At 49.3% G+C, this 18,140-nt stretch overlaps 1 protein-coding gene across 1 annotated transcript; it reads left to right on the plus strand.

Annotated features, from left to right (window-relative positions):
- The first annotated feature begins 13,809 nt into the window (after window positions 1-13,809).
- On the plus strand, window positions 13,810-14,970 carry FOXE3 (forkhead box E3). Its single transcript, XM_062497636.1, has one exon. The coding sequence runs from the start codon at window positions 13,810-13,812 to the stop codon at window positions 14,968-14,970; it is 1,161 nt and encodes a 386-aa protein (XP_062353620.1).
- The last annotated feature ends 3,170 nt before the right edge of the window (window positions 14,971-18,140 follow it).

Here is an 18,140-nt window from a genome sequence, read left to right on the forward strand (position 1 = left end):
CAGGCAATTGAATTTAAGAAAACTCTGGTTGCCCAGGTTTTGTTGAACAAATTGGTCCCTGCACACACAATTCCCAGGAGGAGCCAGCTCTGCAGAAACTCTGGGAGCTGTCACTTCAGTGCATGGCTGGGATGGGCTGAATGGATTACCCAGCTCTGCATCGTCTGCTCTTTTATCTGTCTCAAAGCAATGGGAAGCCAGGAATAACCCCTCGGGGTTCCTCTGAGCCTGGCAGTTTCTGGAGCCCGGGGTCAGATGACTGTTATTGTAGCTAAAGGTGTTTAACCCCAATTGATTTTGACAAGCCCTATTAATGAATCCCACAATTGCTTATTGGGTTTGGAGAGGAACGCTGTCGATTTAAGGCTGGATGCTCTAACCTGAGTGCTGCTGACAGGATGCCATAGGTACCAAAGCTGTTTCTGCAGGAATCGATGGAAAAACTCCCCATCAATCTTTGGGGCCCAATTCTGGCTCTTCCCCAGGGTCCAGCAGCTCTCAGGGGCAACAGAGTTAATGGGTTCAAATGTAAGATGCACAAAGCCTCCTACTCTGCGAAGTACAGAGTATCCCTGGCTTGGGCTTTAAATAAAACTCATTTGTAGCAGCACTGCCCACATCCCAGCCCTGGGGAACCTACTGCAAGAGCCATGGGGCTGGGTGCAAAGCACAGGAGAGTCCCTGGGAAGCTGCCCAGAACAGGCTGAGGGTTGTTTCTGTTGCTCTGCAAAACTGACCTGTTCCCCAGCTTGGTGCAACTTGTGGAGAAGGGAGCTGAGGGTGTTGGGTACCTGTGGCTGCATGAGCAGAGGGAGACTGCTCAGCATCTCGGCATGCTCGGAACCAATGTTTATCGCACGGGATTGAGTTCAGAGCCCCAAGGTCCTGCAGGCTGGAGCCACTGCTGGGCAGTCAGAGAAACTGCCTGGAGACTTGGGTGTGTGAGAGATATCAAGTGATGAGTTCTCTGGGGCTCATATCCCAAAGATGCCTGAGATCATTTGGATGTGAATGGGAGTTATTTGCCTAAGTAATCTCAGAGGATCTGGGCTTAACAGCATTGCTGAATTAATTTTTTTTTTTAAATAATGCAACAGCTGGGGAAATAAAAGCATGATCTAAAAAAGGAAATCACTGCATTAGCCCAAAATTTTAACGAAGCACTACTGCTCTGCAGGTTAGGTGAAGGTGTTTGTAGGTGGCAGGCAGCAGCCTGCTCGTCACCCATCCCAGGCAGAGAAATGTGGCTGTCACACGTGCAAAAGCCGTTTAGCCCAGAAATTGCTGTCGGGCAGCAGAGCAAGCAGCCTCTTGGAAGCCCTGCAAGTTTCACACTTGTTTTTTGCTGCTCGATTGCTTGGGGAGACGAGTCACCCTCTCAGGGAGCACAAACAGCCAGCATCGCCTGCCTGGCCGGGCTGGAGCGAGCGCCTGGAGACTGCCCTGAGTTCTCCGGGAGGTTTTGTAACAAACACCTTGTAAAACGCAAATATTTGAATAGCGACGTTCGCGGCTAATGTGCCAGGTCGAGGAACAACTGCTTGTGCTTTTTACTGGTTGTTTTGAGACTTAAAGGGTGAACTTAAGGATTTTCCAGAGACAAAAGCATTGAATACACTATTTACATACTCACCCTGCAGTTAGTGGACAGGATTATGAGCCATTTATTTAACAAAGAGACCCTAGTTAATCAGCAGTCTATTTATTGTTTCGTCATAATTTGGCAGTAATTCATAACTATGTCTTGTTTTTCATTATGGGCACAATTGCACTAAGTGTGTTTGCTCCCCATGTACCATCTCTGAATTTTATTTTCCCTTTGAAAATTGCTCGTGTTCTTAAATAAAGGACCATATTTAAATAGAAAATATTTATTTCAGATGATCGCTTTCAAAAGAACCAGTTTCTTGTTCTGTTTTAGGTTATTAAATTATTTTATTTGTTTTATTGTAGGCTTTTTTAGCTCAGCCTCTGGAAACCTGGGCAACAGAGGAGGCAGCTGTAGGTGTTGGAAAGCACTTGGGGTCAACTTTGGTCATCGATGTCCTGCATAACTGGGTCAGGTCACTGAATGGCTAAAGGTAAGGAGGATTTTTATGCTGATTTTAGGACTATTATTAATTATCTGGCATTGAGTCTTTGGTCTCTCTGTCTACCTGTGGGGTATGGAAAAAAGGCTGAAGTTGCTGTGCTTCTCCCAGTCTCACCAGCCTGCTCTTGACTCTCGTGGGGTCCAAGCTTGACTGAAGGGACTCCAGACTGGAGTTTGTCTTCCACCACAGGACACCTCATGCCCCAGCCTGCTTGGCTGGCACTGTGGTTTTCACCTGGAGATCCCGAAGCACCGAGGTGCTTTTATCCCTCCTCGGGCACAGAAGTCATTCCTCTTTCTCCAGGTGCTTGTCTGACCTCAGTACTCCTGATTTCCAGGTGTGTGAGGAGAATGGGGCTCTTTGCCTGCTCCCACTGCCAGGCAGAGAGCTGAGGTAGCAACATGGCCAGGGAGCCATTCCTGGGTGCTCAGTGCCAGTGTCAATCAGGCCACAGTGACCTGCAAAGCCTTGTCCTGAGTATTGTCTCTTCTCCCACCAACTGCAATATTCAGGGGAATCATGGTATCAACGAGAACTCTTGGTGATGGCTGGGACAGAAATTACTTTCCCGTTAGGAAAAGGTCATCTGTGAAATTTCATGGACAGTTCCCCCCACTTGTTAAACACCCCCTTCAGTTGGCTTTTTTAATTTTTAAAAGATTTTATTATTATTTTTATGTGTGTAATTGCGTGTCAGACCAAGTGCACTCAGAATGTGAACAGGGTCTGATACAAGGAGGGTGAAATGAGATAATCCATGTTTTCATCATCCATAGGCCTCTCTTTTCACAGGCCGTGGGCCGTACTTTATTAGGCTGAGCAGCTCTGGGCCTGCAAGAAAGAGGAGCCCTTTCTCATCCCGATGAGAATAGTGCAGTGAATGGATTCCAAGTGTTTACTCAGCATTTGTCTCGTGGTTTATCAAAGGAATGAGGAGGAGGTGCCGACAGACCTTTTGTCCTGCTGATGTGTTATGACAATGTTCCATGAATATGCAGAATGGCAGAAGGGATTAGAGCCAGTACAATTCCCCTCAGGCGCTTTTTTCTTTTTCTGCTTTTTTTTTTTTTTTTTTTTTTTTTTTTTTTTTTCCCTGGGATGTTCAGGGGTTTAAGAGTGACCTGCTCACAGTCAGGGCACTAAACATCAGATTTTCCTGCAGATAGGGGTGTAAAAATCCCACACTTGTCCAAAGCTGTTAGCATCTGACTTGAAGGTTGGGCTGTCTTAGTCACTTGCTGCTCTTTATGAAATTTTGGCTGGCAGGAACTGCCTGGCTGTAAGCTTTGTGTTTTGGGAGACATGGAGATATTGGGGCATAATTAAAACTTGAGTCAATCAGTGACACGTGAAGCCCAGGGCTGGTGGGGATGTGACTGCTGCTTTCTGCTCTGCTGCTGTTGCTGTAGGCTGGCAGAGGTTCCTTGCTGTGTTTTCCTGTTGTTTACCAGAGTCCTGGCCCAGATGTTTGGGTGTGATTCAATAAACACTGCTGACATCAGGCATCTTCATGTGCTGTTTTAGATGGACAGATTAATGGGAGGACCCTTGTACACACCTCTGAGGTGATGAAACTTATCTCCAGTTTCAGTATGGGGTACAGTGGGATGGTGGGAGCAGGCACGTTGTTCCACAGTGTAAATCCAACATTTGGGGTTACTGACTCCTCACCTCTGAGCCATGGCCAGCAGCTGTCTGCTGGTAGAGTGGTTTCTTAGGTGCAGTTATGCAAAGATGTTCCATAGGAGGAATTACTCTTCATTGGTTTCCTACATCCCAAGATGTAGATGTTTTCTGCCCTGCTGCTTAAATGGTCTGGTGGGGAGTTCCCCAGATACATAAGGGGAATGATGACTTTGCATCCATGTTGGGTTTCATCATGGGAGGAAGGGTATTGGACATGCTCAGCACTGGTCTGATTCTTCTCTCATCCAAGCCAACAGACCAAAGCACTGCTGAGAGCTGTTAAATCCATCTCCCCAGCCAGAAGGTTGAGGAGATGCCTGTTCCACCCTTGCTACAAACGTGTAAACTGGTTGTTCTGGCCCTCCTGGTACCCTTCTGGTCCTGCCTTTCTGTTTGGGATTTTGGTTGCCTTGCGGAGTGTCTGGAAGACACTTGGTCTGAGTCAGAAGAGAAGTGGGACGTAGTCTGGTCTCTCTCATTGAGAGTGAGAGACTCACATTGGGCCTGTGATGACCACATCTGCTGCGGGGACATTCAGTGAAGGCCACTGGGGAGAAATTGCTGTTCTATCCTCCTGTGCAGGGATATTTGAGCAGTGATGATCTGAAGGTGGTCGAGGACAGCAGGCTCCTCTGTTCCTGTCCCCTTGGAATATGTGCTGTGCAGGGCTGAGGGCTGGATCCTTTGCAGAGCATCCCATGGCAGGCTTAACCTGTAGCTGCTGTTGCCACTGTTTTTCCCCTAGAATGGGGGAGTCTCTTCACAAGCATCAACCTGATCAAGGCCTGTGAGACCCTCTGGGGCATCGAGTTTCTGTTTGCAGAATGAGGCTTTGCTGAGCAGGGGGTTGGCAGGTTTGTAATTTGAGTGTCTGCTGGGGAAAAAGGGGAAGAGGCAGAACCTCCTTGCAAGTCCTGGCACTGGCTGTGCAGAGGTACCTCCTGCTGCTGTGGCATGTTTGCTCTCCTTGCTGCAGTCCCCCTCCACCCACCCAGGAACACAAGCAGTAATTAGGTTAATGGATTTTGATGCAGTGATCCCAAACTGGCTCTTGGCTGGTGGCCCCATGACAGCAGCTGGCAATGGCTCCTGCTGATGGGAGGTTGTTTGCTCTTTCCTGGAGAGAGCAAACTGGGGAAGTTCTTGATTGGTCTGTGAGGAAAAAGTGACTTCCTATCTCCAGAGGCCAAGGACCGTTGTCCAGCCAGTGCTGACATCCCTTCTGTGGGATCTGCTCAGCACTGGGATGTGTTGATGATAGAGCTGATATGGGGCACCCGAGCCACCTCAGCCTTAGCTCTTAGGCCAGCCAAATTCTTCAGGCTAAATTAAAAGGAAAGAGAGCATTTTACCCCATCTGCCAGCTCTTGCCACCATCAGCAACGACGGTTATCTTCCTTTGACCTCTGGGGCGTGCACAAAAGACCACAGTTTTCAGGTTATCCTATGTAGTCTGGAACTCCTCAGTTGTGTAAGGAGTAAATAAACCAAAACTACTAAATGGGAACAAATCCTTCCCACCCTGAGGAATCTGTGATGGCAATGCAAGGGTTGGCAGCCCTGGGAAGAAGGTCAGCCTTGGTCTCACGGCACATTTACAGCACAGACACCCCAGTGCTGAAGCAGCCTTTAGTTCTTTGCTCATCTTTTATCCTCTGGGATTATGTTGGTGGCTGAAGCCTGCATCTGAGTCCTTTTTCCTTAGGTGTGGACTAAGCTGTGGAAGAACAAGCCTGTGGCAGACACCAGCCTTGGGATTTTGTGGGCTACAAGGCAAAGTCATTAGGACCTGTTTGCAATGCCTAATTCTGTGGTGGAAGCTGCTGAACCCTCTGGTGGGATCTGCCATGCTGATGGCACCCCATAAATCCTTCACCCTGCAGATAAGTGCATATCTCAAATATCTCTGTGTTGCTGTGCTGCTCATCTGGGACTTGACAGTTCTTTTCACTTCCACTCCACCTGAATGTATTTGGGCCTCTTAGGACTCCTTTCATCACTGATGATTTTTTATTTTTCTTTAGGAACTTTATGGCAGATGTAAGTGCCCAGTTCTCATTGGTTTGGATGGAAGCTGGATTTCTAACTTTTACAAACCTCTCCCAGACTCTTTATGCTGGAAAAATGATGACCAGATCCTATATTTTTTTTTTTCTTTTGAGCAAGTCCCAGATTTGGCCCAGGTCTCCTTCTGCCTCAGTTTTCCTCCCTGTTGAGGTGGGGGACAAGCTGCCCCTTTTTAATCTTTTAGGTCTATGAAGATTTGCCATGCCTGCTGAGGAAAATGCAAGGCAAGAAAACTTGTGCGAAGTTTGTACACTCCAAGTTTGATGTACAGAAAATGGATAATATTCAGTCCTCTGATCATCTTCCAAAGAGGAGTGTGTAGTGCAGCAAACTGACTGAGAATGGGAAAGGAAGCAGGTGATGCCAAATTTTGCCTCCTAACTTGTTCTGTGCCTACATAAATCTGTATCTGTCCTGTTATGTCCTGGAGACTTCCAGCTGTTGATAATTTCATCCTTATTTTGAAGAGTTCTTCCCATAGCACTAAGGGATGGCACTTTCCTCCCAGCCTCCCAACCACAAAGCTCTGCTCAAGTATTTAATTCAACATTTATTCTGCAAGGATAAAACATATTCTTGGTCACTCCTGGGAGAGAAATCCCTCCCTTCCCCTGGCATCTCAGGTCTCAGTCATATATCACAGATGGCCTCCTCAACACTGACATTTCTCTTCAAGCCCCTCAAATGGAGCAGGCAGAGAAAAAGGTGAGATTAAATGCTGAAGTACTTCTTGCTGCAGTAGAAAAATAGACATCTTCTGCTCCTTTACCACAGGCCTTTCATTCAGAAAACTTGAATAGCATGTTACTCACCCATTCGTATACAAAAGCTAAATTATGGAGGTTAATCCACCAGTTCCATCCTACAAGAATCATGAAAATCTTTTTCATGCAAACAAAAAATAAATGTATGCAATACATAACATGATGTATGAGGGAAAAGCTTCCAGAGATTCCAGTTGGATGCATCTGCAAAGTAGAAGTAAGATTTTTTTGGTTCCATCAGAATATTTGGATGGTGGTTGTGATGATGTCACTGCCTTGCTGCTTTGCTTCAGATGAGTCAGTCCTTCATGCTCTACTTGCAATAAGACATGGGCAAAATAATTTCTGACCTTTCCTCAAGGGCATACTGTACTGGACATTTTTTTAAGAAAGGGTTCTTTTTTCTGATATTGTGAAGTCTCCAGTCAAGAGCAGTCTCCCTGCTCAAGAGCCCTTCTTGAGGCTGAGATGATGTGAAGGCAGAGCTTTGCTTCCTACTCAGCTGATAAGAGAGGTCAGTGTCTGTTTTTGCACCTGTCCTCTTGGGTAACCAGGATCCACACCAGGTTTCAAGACCAAATCCATCTCCCTCATTGTTCATACTCGGGGTGGCATTACCAGATGGAGTTGGCCTCATTGTTAACCTGCTAAATGAGCCCTGAGACCACTACCTGAATGCTGCTGCCTTCCTGCATCAAATACTGCCTGTGAGACTCCCATCTTAGCTGAAGGACTCCAGTGCCCACAGCATTTCAGCAGTGGCAGATGGAAATGAATTAACTAAACTTCTGTGGACCCCCAAATTAAAGAAACGCCTGTATTGATTCTCCCAGCCCCGAGCAGCAACAGGCAGGGATGGTTTTGGCTGGAAAGAATGTGAGGCAAATGCTGTGATTCATACTTGTCCAGTCTGATTTGAGTCTGAATCATGTCTCTCCCTTCCTCACTAGGAAATGATGTGATGAGCACCAGTCTGTCAAGGCTGGAGACTCTTTCCTGTACCACATGCACTTTGAAGTCATTGCACAGAATCTTAGATTTTGTCATGTATAGAGTGGTCTTAAAGGCAGAAAAGGCTGGCACGACCTCAGCCAGCTTCTCCACCAACACAGGCATGTGGTGAGCTCATTCCATTTGGGACTGAGGGGCTGGGCAGTGGCCAGGTGTGAGGATCTTTGTTCTTCCTCCCCCAGGTCACCATCTCATGGCTTCAACCTCTGTGTCCTGCTCCATCCCCACCACCACATGAGATCCTGTTTCTTACACAGCCTCCATTCACCTGGTCCCACCAGCTTATGGGGTGCCCTGTCCCTCCTGCACTACCCAGGAGGGGCTTCCTCAGAGGGGCCTGGCTGGGCTAGGGGGATTAGGGAGTCTTTGTTTCAAAAGCATTTTTAAGTGGTGAGAAGAAAAATAACCTGCAGGTTGGGCTGTAGGCAGATCAGGCTGAAGGTACAAGATAGGAGGGAAATTTTTCATGACAGAGGTGTGCTCCTGGCCTGAGGGGAGGGAAGAAGCTGTTATGGTTGGAGTCAATGAAATCACTGCTGGCAGGAACATTAAAAAGAGGAAAAAGAGTGGATAGTGAGCCAGTAAAGTGGGATTTTAACCATTTGTCCAGGCTTACAGCTAATTGGCCTGCTAGTTACAAGGGAGTAACAAATCAACAAGGAAAAGGGAAAGTTTTGCACTGAAGTCCTTGCCTGGGAGCACTGGTGTGCAGCATCTGGGGCAGTTGGGCATCAGTTCCTAATTTCATTGACAAACCTGAGCCTCAGCAGGCTTGGGGAGCTGGCTGGGAACAGGGTTTGGGCAGGAGAAAAGCCTTTCCCATGGCAGCTAGGAAGCACTGGGAAGAGGCACAACTTCCCCAGTGTGGGGAAGGTTGGGGATAATGTATGGGATCAGTGGGAGGGAAATAGTGTGGCAATGCACAAAACACTCCTGCTGCAGTGCCCCTGTCCAGGCTAAGTTTTCCTGCCAGTTTCTGTTCATTCTTGTGAAGCTGAGATGGATTTGTGCCTTGCTTGAAACCACAGGTTGGTAGGGCACGTTCACCAAAAGAGCTTTTTTGACAAATGCTGTAGTTGTACCACAGTGATGAAGTCCCTTTGGGTTTCTGTAATATTTAATACTGCTTTATAAAGCTAAATAATTAAATACAATTTGCTAGCCCTCTGCATAACCCACACTTGGTTTTTCTCAGTGTCTTGAAGCCACCAGGCAGGACAGCTGAGAAGGGAGAGGGACCAGCTCAGCCTGGTTCTTGTGCATGGTCTTCTCTTAGGCTTGGGTTCTGGCCATGAGGAATGGATCTGGGGCAGAAAATTAAGGAGTATTTTCTTCCAGGAAGAGGGGAAATGAAATATTTATTCACCCCAAATATTGAGGTTTGTCTTGAGCAAAAAAAAAAGCAGCAAAGTTTATAGAAGTGAAATCTCCAATACTCCACACCAAAATTTGTCTCCCATAGGTTTCAACAGCCGAAGTCCCTTGTAATCTTTTCTGTTTTCTTTCAAATTTAAACAAAAATATGCTTCTGTTAGGAATATTATTTTTATAAACAGATAACAACAAAAATTAGTGGTTTTTTTCCCCTCCTATCCCTTTTTTAAATAGGAATAGAATTAAACTTAAAAAATATTGCATCAAAATGAACTCGGGAAAGAAAATCTGGACTGGCTGTAGTGGGCAAGAACCCAAAACTTGCCCACAAAGGTGAAGAATAGCTCAAAAATTTCTTTCTCTAGAATTTTTTCCCTGCTGTTCCACAGTTTTTGTATATGCTTTTACTTCAACTTTTTGTGAAGAAATTATTTTGTCTGGACCTTATTGTGCAGTTGCCTACAAAAACATAAGTGACTCAAAGAGTTAGGTCTTGGTAAGCAAAGCAAATAAATTCTTCCTAGTTTCCTGCATTTTGAAGAAATTGAATGGGTCAGGAAGGGTGTTTAATTGTGTCTCCCCTGACCCCAGCCATGGCCTGGTGTCCTGGGCTGGTTTTTGCATGGCTGCTGGTCCTGAGCAGCATGGTGACCCCACTCCCTGACATGTGCTGTGCTCACAAGCCACAGAGTGGAGCCTCCAATTGTGCTGTTTGCTCTCATTGCTGTTCTCCCCTGAGAGTGGCACCCCATGAGGGAAATGTCCCAGGACGAGAGGATTTCTCACACACTCCCAAGCCATCATCACCTCATGAAAATGTGCTGAGCTCTTGTGTGGCTCTCCTTGGTGCTGCCAAGAAATGGGACAAGAGGCAATGAGCAGAAAATGATGCACAGGAAATTCCACCTGGACATGAAGAACTTCTTCACTGTGTGAAAGGCTGGGCACTGGAACAGGTTGCCCAGAGATGGTATGGAGTCTCCCTCACTGAGATATTCAGGAATTGTCTGGATGTAATCCTGTGCTCTGGGATGATTCTGTTTGGGCAGGGAGGTGGGACCAGATGACCACAATGTTTCCTTCCAGCCTGCCCCGTTCCATGATTCCATTCACCTTCTGGTGGCAAAGCCTTCCCACTGCACAGCGTACCTGTGGTGGGAGGCTGTCTCAAGACTCTTTCAAGGGTCTCCATCTGGGAATTTGGGGCATGGATGGATTCAGATGTAGATACACAGAGGGTGGGAATGGGTTTAAGTGTTAGGTCAGGGCAGTGCTGCTCCTACAGCTTTCAGCCAAGGAAGTGCCTGAACATTTGGCTGTTGGTAAGTGATGGGGTCATTCAGGGCCATCCTAAGAGCACCATCAGCAGGTTTTGTGTCATGGAAGCACCCCCCCCCCCCCCCCCCCCCCCCAGGGGCCGCTGCTGGCTCTGAGGCTGGAGGGTGCCTTAGAAATTCCACAGTGAACAATCCAGGGAGAGAAACCAGAGAAGTCCTTGCTATCAGGGCTCTCCCTTCCTCTTTTTCCCTGCACATCCTAGGGGGACTGAGAAATGGATGACTGCTTCACAAGTAGTCAGAGGGCCCTGGAAATAGGTATGATCTAAATGCAACTATGCCCAGTGCAGATATCCAGGCAACTGTTTTCCTCGGGACAGGACAAAGCCACTGGTCTCTCAGCATGGCTACAATAAAAAGATCATGAACTTCCACCCAGGTATCCCCATACTGCATGTGGCTTAGCAGAAGATTATTTTATTTTGGGGGAATAAAATGTGCATTTTTCTTACCCATGTGACTGCCAAATGTAGCTTGGACGTGTAGCCTGGGTACCACAGATGCAATGCCTGCAGCGGGGGCTTAAACCAGAAGCTGGCTGAGGGTGCCCAGCCCCATTCCTCTGCAGTGAAGCAAGCTCACTTGTGCTATAAAGTGAGTTGTGTGTACAACATTCCTAGAGGAAGCTGCAGCTCTAGTGCAAAACAGTTCAGGAGCTGGAGGCTGAAATCTCTCTGTGTACTCAGGATGAACTGATGCAGAAGGCAGCAGATGCTGACAAAACTTACACGTGTGTAGTAAATGTGATTTATTCCCTTCTCATCACCTCATTTTAAAGACAATTCCAGATCATATTTGTCTGGTAGCCACCTTTATTATTGTCTTCCACTTTTTCTTGATAGATCTGGGCCGAAGAGCACTTGAGTGAGAAAGCATATGTAGGAATCAGAGTCAGTGTTCTGGCCTTGCTTGTTCCATGGCAAAACACAGCTTCTTGTCTGTGTGCTCCTGCCCACCTCTGTCCTGCTGTTTTATCTGTATGTCAAAGCTAAAACTCAACACACTGAAGTTGACAGCAGTTTGAATGGTCCCATCACTGACCAGTTAAAGTAACTGCTCACCAGCTGGAGTCTGAGCTGGCTCACAGCCCCACACCGGGCCAGGGCTTCTCCCTCTGTGTGTAAAATGACACGAGATCACGACCTGGGACTACAAACACTTAGAGCAGTTGGGTCTTTGCAGCCCATTGTCCAGATGAGATGTCTCTTCCTTTGCTAAATCTGATCTCAGGTGCAGGCAGCTCCAGATCCAGCCAGGCTGGTGAGTTTTCTTTTTCAAGCCATTTTCAGTTGTTAAGAATAAAAAAAAAAAAAACCTAAAAAACACCCAAACAAGTGGGAGAAAGTGAGTGATAAATAAGACCTGTTTGATATGATTGAGAAAAGCTATTCTTCTTTTGCACTCCATAACCCTTTTCCCCCCCAGCCCCATTCTTTCCAGATCAGAATACATTAAAATCTTTGCCCCACCATGAAAATCTCACCAGCTAGTGCTTTCAAAGCTGAAGGTTTCCATCTCTCCCTGGTGGGTAATTTTCTTTGTGCTGTCTAGAGTGATCTTTAGTGACTCCTTTCTTGGATATCTCTCCAGTGAGCAGAAAAGTCAGATGCTCTGGCTGTATTTAACCACATCCATTCAGATACTTGCTTGGTTTAGATTTGTGTGTCAGGAGAAATATGAATTTTCCACTCTTTTTTTCCCTTGGCTCTCATAAGGTGAATGAATGGTCCCAGCCATGCCTTTTATTTGCTTTCCTCCCTGAAGCTCTGTGTCTGGAGGAAGGTGCCTTTCTTCAAGGCTGTTCACCTTTTTCACCTGCTCTCTGTTCTCCAGTCAGTACCACATTCCTGTTATCTTCATTTGGCAGAATGGAAACTGAGGCAGTTAGCTGAAACAGCACTGGTCCATGTCAGATCAGGACTGGACCCACTCCTGGAGAGTGAAAGAAGAGGCACAAATTCTGCAGAAAAAATAAAGCGTGAACAAAAACACATGCAGCCACAAGAAGGGGTATGAGAGATGGTGAATTTAAAACCACTAGCACATGCTTAAAGGAAAGGGCTGAAGACTCTTCTCCAAAACGTTGGGTAGCTTTTTAGTTCAGAAAAAGAGGTAGGAGGGTGATAGGACCCCATCGAGCTCACCTGCTTGCCTCTGTGGAAAAAGCCTTTAATTGTGCTCTGCTTTTGGAAACACTTTCACACAAGTTGCAAAGTTGAAGACTTCAAGTTTCACTCCAGTGGGAGATATGAAGGAGTCTGCCACGGCATTCATGGTACTTTTCCATCTGTGTCCCCAGGACCTGGACACGTAGCTATGCCTAAAGCTCTGAGCTGGTTATAAAAGCTCCCCCAGCTTGTCTAGCCCCTCCTTAAGCCGTGGCTTCATTTTCTACTCTGGGCCAGGGGCTCCTTGGGCAGGCTTAGAGGTGACTGTCAAGAGCAATGGGTGAGCACGCTGTGGAAGCTCACAGGTGTTTTGGTACTGCTCAAGCAGCCAGCAGCCCCTCAGCTCTGGTAGTGCTGTGCTGAGGATGAGAGGCTGCAGTTCTGCCCAGTCAACTCACTGTGGAGAATTGAAGAGGTTTTGCTGAAACCCAGTAGGGAGTTCTGAGACTGGTGTCTTTCTTCAGCTTCATAGTCTCCGCAGTGATAAAGAGACCCTTATTTGCGCTGTCCATCTCCAAAGTGCCATCCCTGTTCCACATCCTTTGCCCACACTCCGGGCAGTCCTGAGCTCTGTGGACCATTTCCCTTTCTCCTGGGGGAAAAAAAAAAGACGACATAACATTTTCCCGTTATTTCCTTACCTGGGACGTCTCTCCAAGCTGCAAAGTAACTAAACCGATGGGCTTGGTTCCGGAGAGAGCCCCTGGCTCTTGCCGGCGCTGAGTTGGGGCCACCTCTGAGCGCTTTTCACAGGGGAAGAAGACAACGAAATCCAAGCGCAGGAGAGGTCGCGGAGGGAAGTTACCTGCTCTACTGCTGGGGGCTGGCAGCGGCACCAAACTTGCCCCAGGCTGGCCGTCGGGACTCTTTTTGTTTGTTTTTTCTCCTGGAAGGAAGCGTCAGTTCCCAGCGAAGAGAAGCCGGAGAAGGGCCGGGAGGAGAGGCGGCCGCAGCGCTGGCCCCGGGACCCCCGGGGGAGGGATCGCTCGAGGGCATAGCTGTGGAAGGAACCCCAGGAGAGGCTGGGGGATTTAGCCGTGGGAGTCGGGACCCCTCCCCGGGGGCCTCCTCCTCCCGCCGGGGGAGAGGGGCCGGGCGGGCCGGCACCGCACGCCCCTCCGGGGGGGCGACAGCCCTATATATTGCCAAGCGACTCGGGACCGACCTCCCCATCGCAGGGAGCTGCCGCCGATCCTGCCCCCCTCCCCTTCCCCTCCCTCTCCCCTTCCCCTCCCCTCGGGGGAGCTCTTTCTCCCGCCGCTCCCCCATCCTCCTCCGAGGAGGAGGAGGAGGAAGGCGAGGGCCGTATATGAACGCGGCCGACTTCCCCTGCCTGCGAGGCATGTGCACGCTGCCGGCGCCCAGCCCCGCGGCCGCGGCCAGCCCCGGTTCACCCGGGCCGGCGCGGGGGTCTCCGCAGGCTCCGCCGGTGAAGCCGGAGCCGCGGGGCGCTGGGAGCAGCCCGGCCCCGCCGCCGCCGCCCGAGGAGCCGCCTCCCACCGCCGGGGGCCGCCGGAGGAAGCGGCCGGTGCAGAGGGGCAAGCCCCCGTACTCCTACATCGCCCTTATCGCCATGGCCATCGCCAACGCCGCCGAGAGGAAGCTCACCTTGGGGGGCATCTACAAGTTCATCACCGAGCGTTTCCCCTTCTACCGGGAGAACCCGAAGAAGTGGCAGAACAGCATCCGCCACAACCTCACCCTCAACGACTGCTTCGTCAAGATTCCCCGGGAGCCCGGCCATCCCGGCAAGGGCAACTACTGGACACTGGATCCGGCTGCAGAGGACATGTTTGACAACGGGAGCTTCTTGCGCCGGAGGAAGCGCTTCAAGCGCACCGACATCACCACCTACCCCGGCTACATGCAGAACTCCAGCGCCTTCACGCCCCCGCCCGCCGGCCGCCCCACGGCACCCGCAGCGCCCTACCCCAATGCCCTCTGCTCGCCTGGCTACGGCCCGCAGCTCTCCAGCAGCGTCTTCCACCCCTATGGAGCCGGGGCAGCGCCGCCGGCACAGCATCCCAGGATGTTCAGCATCGACAGCCTCATCAGCGGGCAGCAGGCCCTGCAACCCTCACCGCCCTCCGAGCTGGGCCACCCATCGCTGGGCTTGCCCGGAGCCGAACTGGCTCCTGCCTGCTCTGCCGGCAGCTCCGAGCCTCCCTGCTTCCAGGCGCAGCCTGTCAGCCCCGGCTTGCTGAGCCGGGCCGGTCCCAACTCCCTGGCGTACCCCTACGCCGCCTCGCCCCCACACCTGCCCGTGGCTCAGGGCAGCTACTCGCCCAGCAGCCCGCAGCTCTACGGGGCTCCCAACAGACTGGCCCTGCCGGCCATGCGGCCCCCGGCCTGTGCCGAGCACGGCGAGCAGCTCCTGGGGCTCTCCGCGTCACCCCTGGGCCAGTTCAGCTCCAGCAACACCTACATGAGGCAGCCCAACTTCCCCGCTGGCCTGGAGCGGTACATGTGATGGGGCCGAGGGGGTCTGGCTGGACATCCCCAGGCTCCCACGAGCGGCTCTGGACGAGCGGACTTCTCCTTCCCCGTCCTGGGGTCAGCTGGGGTGGAACCAGGGGTCCCCGGCTGCGTGCAGACCCACACGTGTGGGAGCACTCGGTTCCTCTCTCCGCTTACCCTGAAGCGGAGGCAAGGTGATCTGTTTATCTGCTCCGTTCCTTCCCGGAAAAGCTGTTCTCTGGCTGCATCTGCCAGGCGGGGCTTCCCACGCTTGTCCCTGTGCCCAGCCCGGCCCCGGGGATGCCACCTGCAGCAGTGCACCCCGGGGCACCCCCAGGGCGAGCAGGAGCGCGCTCGGGAGGTGGGTGCATGGTGGAACGTGCAGGAACTCTCTCTCAGATGGGTTTTCTCCTTTCTTCCCTGAGTGCCTCCCGTGTAACTGGAATGAAAGTTATCAAAACCCCCCAAACCACTAAACAAGTTCACTGGATTTTAAATGAATATTTAAGATGTTTATCATTTCCTTTCCCTGTAGGAAAAGAAACCCCAACTTGACTACTTCTTTTTACTATTTTTAAAAATTACTTTTATTGTTAGAAAGGACTTTTTTAAAATAAAGCTTTTTCTTCCAACATGACCAGTGCTGCAGTTCCTCTGGCTCTGGATTGATCTTGGCAAGAGGAAATTATAGTCTTGTAACTGGTGGGAGATGGATTCGTGCTACTGTTGTGACACCACCACATCTTATATTTTTAGTGATGCTTCTTAAAACTCTCTATTTTATTATGATTTTCTTAAAACCAAATGTTAATTCCTACAAGGCTAGCCCATGCAGCTCTTACTGGACTTGATAGTTTTCATTTGCATAGAGAGAATGTGTCTTCCCTCCAAGGAATCCCTTGCAGGTGAAATTGTAATTTAGCCCATCAAATTAGGAGATCACAGTTTTTCTTCCTAGCAACAAAATCAATTAAAATTCTAACCTGTTCACTGGTTGGGCTGCTGCTATTTATTTGCAGGACTCCCAGCCAGACCACCTTACAAGGTTTGAAGGGAGAATTCCCCATCCCAAGATTTAGGTTTTTTTTTTTTTTCTAATTTAAACATCCTTTGGGTAAAAGTGCCAAGCTAGGATTTCTCTCCTTTTTTTTTAGGGTGTCTTCTGAAGCAGAGCAGTTTTCTGTAGTCCCTATTGCATTTTCCTCCCTGAGAAGTTGGAAGTCATCTGATCTTTGGTGCAAAACAGAATCTCATTCCCAGCTGCTGGACATGAACAAAAGCGGGTGTGCTGACACGTACCCACGGAATTAGCTTTTGTCCACAGCTTAAAACCTTGTGGCTTTTCAGTCTTTCATTCTATGTGCTCCACAGAAACTGAGAGTGGGTTTACTATGAGAGTGGATGGAAGAAAAATGCTGTTTTCTTCTTGGTTTCTTTAAAATTTGGCCTCCATCTATCTCTAAAGACTGGGCTGCCATCTTCAGCTGGGTTGCTGAGTCTCCTCTCCGGTCCTTCCAGCTTCACCCTTTCAGCTTTCCCACTGGTCCCAACAGCAGTTTCTGTGCTTTTCCTCAAGAAATAACTCTGCTCAGGATGGGCACTGTGAAAGAACTTATCACTTGAAATACTTTGGCTCTCTCCACATAATATCTACAGGCAGACTTCTTCTGTCTAATGGAAATTTGCAATGTGACCATGCCTGCCTGTGATATACTGCCTGCAGAGATCACTTAGGGGAGTGCTGAAATAATCACTTGCAAGGACAGTCAGCAGAAAGGACATTTGTCATAGCTCACATTCATTCCCAGGGCCCGATCCCGCAATGTTTTGCTAACAAAAGAACTTTTGAAATCTTGCCTAAATACCCAGAGTGTCAGAGCCAGACATGTGCCAGAAGCACCGGATCTGCCAGCTGATGGGGCTGTGACTCCACTGGCTTTGCACCCTGAGCAGGAGGGCTGCTGAGGCAGGGCAGAACCAGGCACTGACATGAAATAAAAACAATATTGGCTGTAGGGGGTGGGCAGGAGATGCTGTGGTTCTGCCTGGGTGGGAGCTGGTGTTGGAAAGGGCTTTCAAAGTTCCCGGTGTCTGAGTGTTAACTCAGGTGCTGCTGGAGCCATGAGGGCTGGGCTGTGACTTGCTCCAGTCCCCAGCTCTCTGTGCTCTCCTGCTATGGGGCTTTCTGGAGAGTGGCATCCAGCTCCAGATTTAGGGATGTGTCTGCAAGAGATCCTCCCCACCCCTGTGCCTGTGCAAGGGGGATCTCTTCAGCCAAGGGGGCTCTGGTGTGAAGTGAGTCACCACAGGGGACTGACTCCCCGAAAATCTGCCTTGGAGAGAGTGGATGTCCCTGTCCTGGTGTGGTGGGACAACCCCTGGTGGGCAGCACCGAGTTGCACATCTTCTCTGGTACATCCCTGCCTGCCAGACAGCCCCAGCCCAGAGCCCCTTGCAAGCATCAATAAACCACCCTCACCGCGGGGCTTACACTGCCAAACAGCTGGAAAACAGGGGAAACAAACCCCCTTTCTTCTTTTTCCTGTAGACATTAATCCTCACATGCACAAAACTCTGGCAACTTGCATTGTGATTGTCATTAAAATAATGCCCTAAGAGTGTCTTCTTGGTTAAGTTAATGTATCCCAACGAGGCTTTTAAGCTTTCATTTCAAAGCTTTGTTTACAGTTAGGGTGAATCTAGCAAATGAGTAGGATTAAGGTGTCATGTAAAGCATAAGCCTTGCTGGGACAGAGTAGTTTTAAGCTTTGTAAAGTTTATACCTGAGCTCTTCATCTGTTTTAGTGTCTTTTCGGTGTCCCTGTTTAGTGAATAAGAGGGATTTTAATGAAACAGGAGTAATTATCACTCAGATTTCAGTTGTGAAACCAAGTCTCCTTTGAAATCCTCCCCTCTTTATTTAGGGAGTTTAGGGAATATTATGTAATGACAGTTGTAACAGTCTCGAGTTCACACAAAAGACAGAGGCAAAACTTTCTGTACTCTCTGGGATTGTGGAAAGAATGTCATACTTCAGGGTGATGGCAAGAGGTGCTCTGGACTTCCCCGTGGTGGGGAGAGCCCTGTTCCAAACCTGTGAGATGCTGATGGGGGAGGTGGAATTGAGCCCGAGCACCAAAGAGATTTAGTGGTGAGCTGGGCTATCTTCTCTGACTTCTCAGG

The sequence above is a fragment of the Cinclus cinclus genome, chromosome 8 (assembly GCF_963662255.1).
Source record: "Cinclus cinclus chromosome 8, bCinCin1.1, whole genome shotgun sequence".
Taxonomy (NCBI): Eukaryota; Metazoa; Chordata; class Aves; order Passeriformes; family Cinclidae; genus Cinclus; species Cinclus cinclus.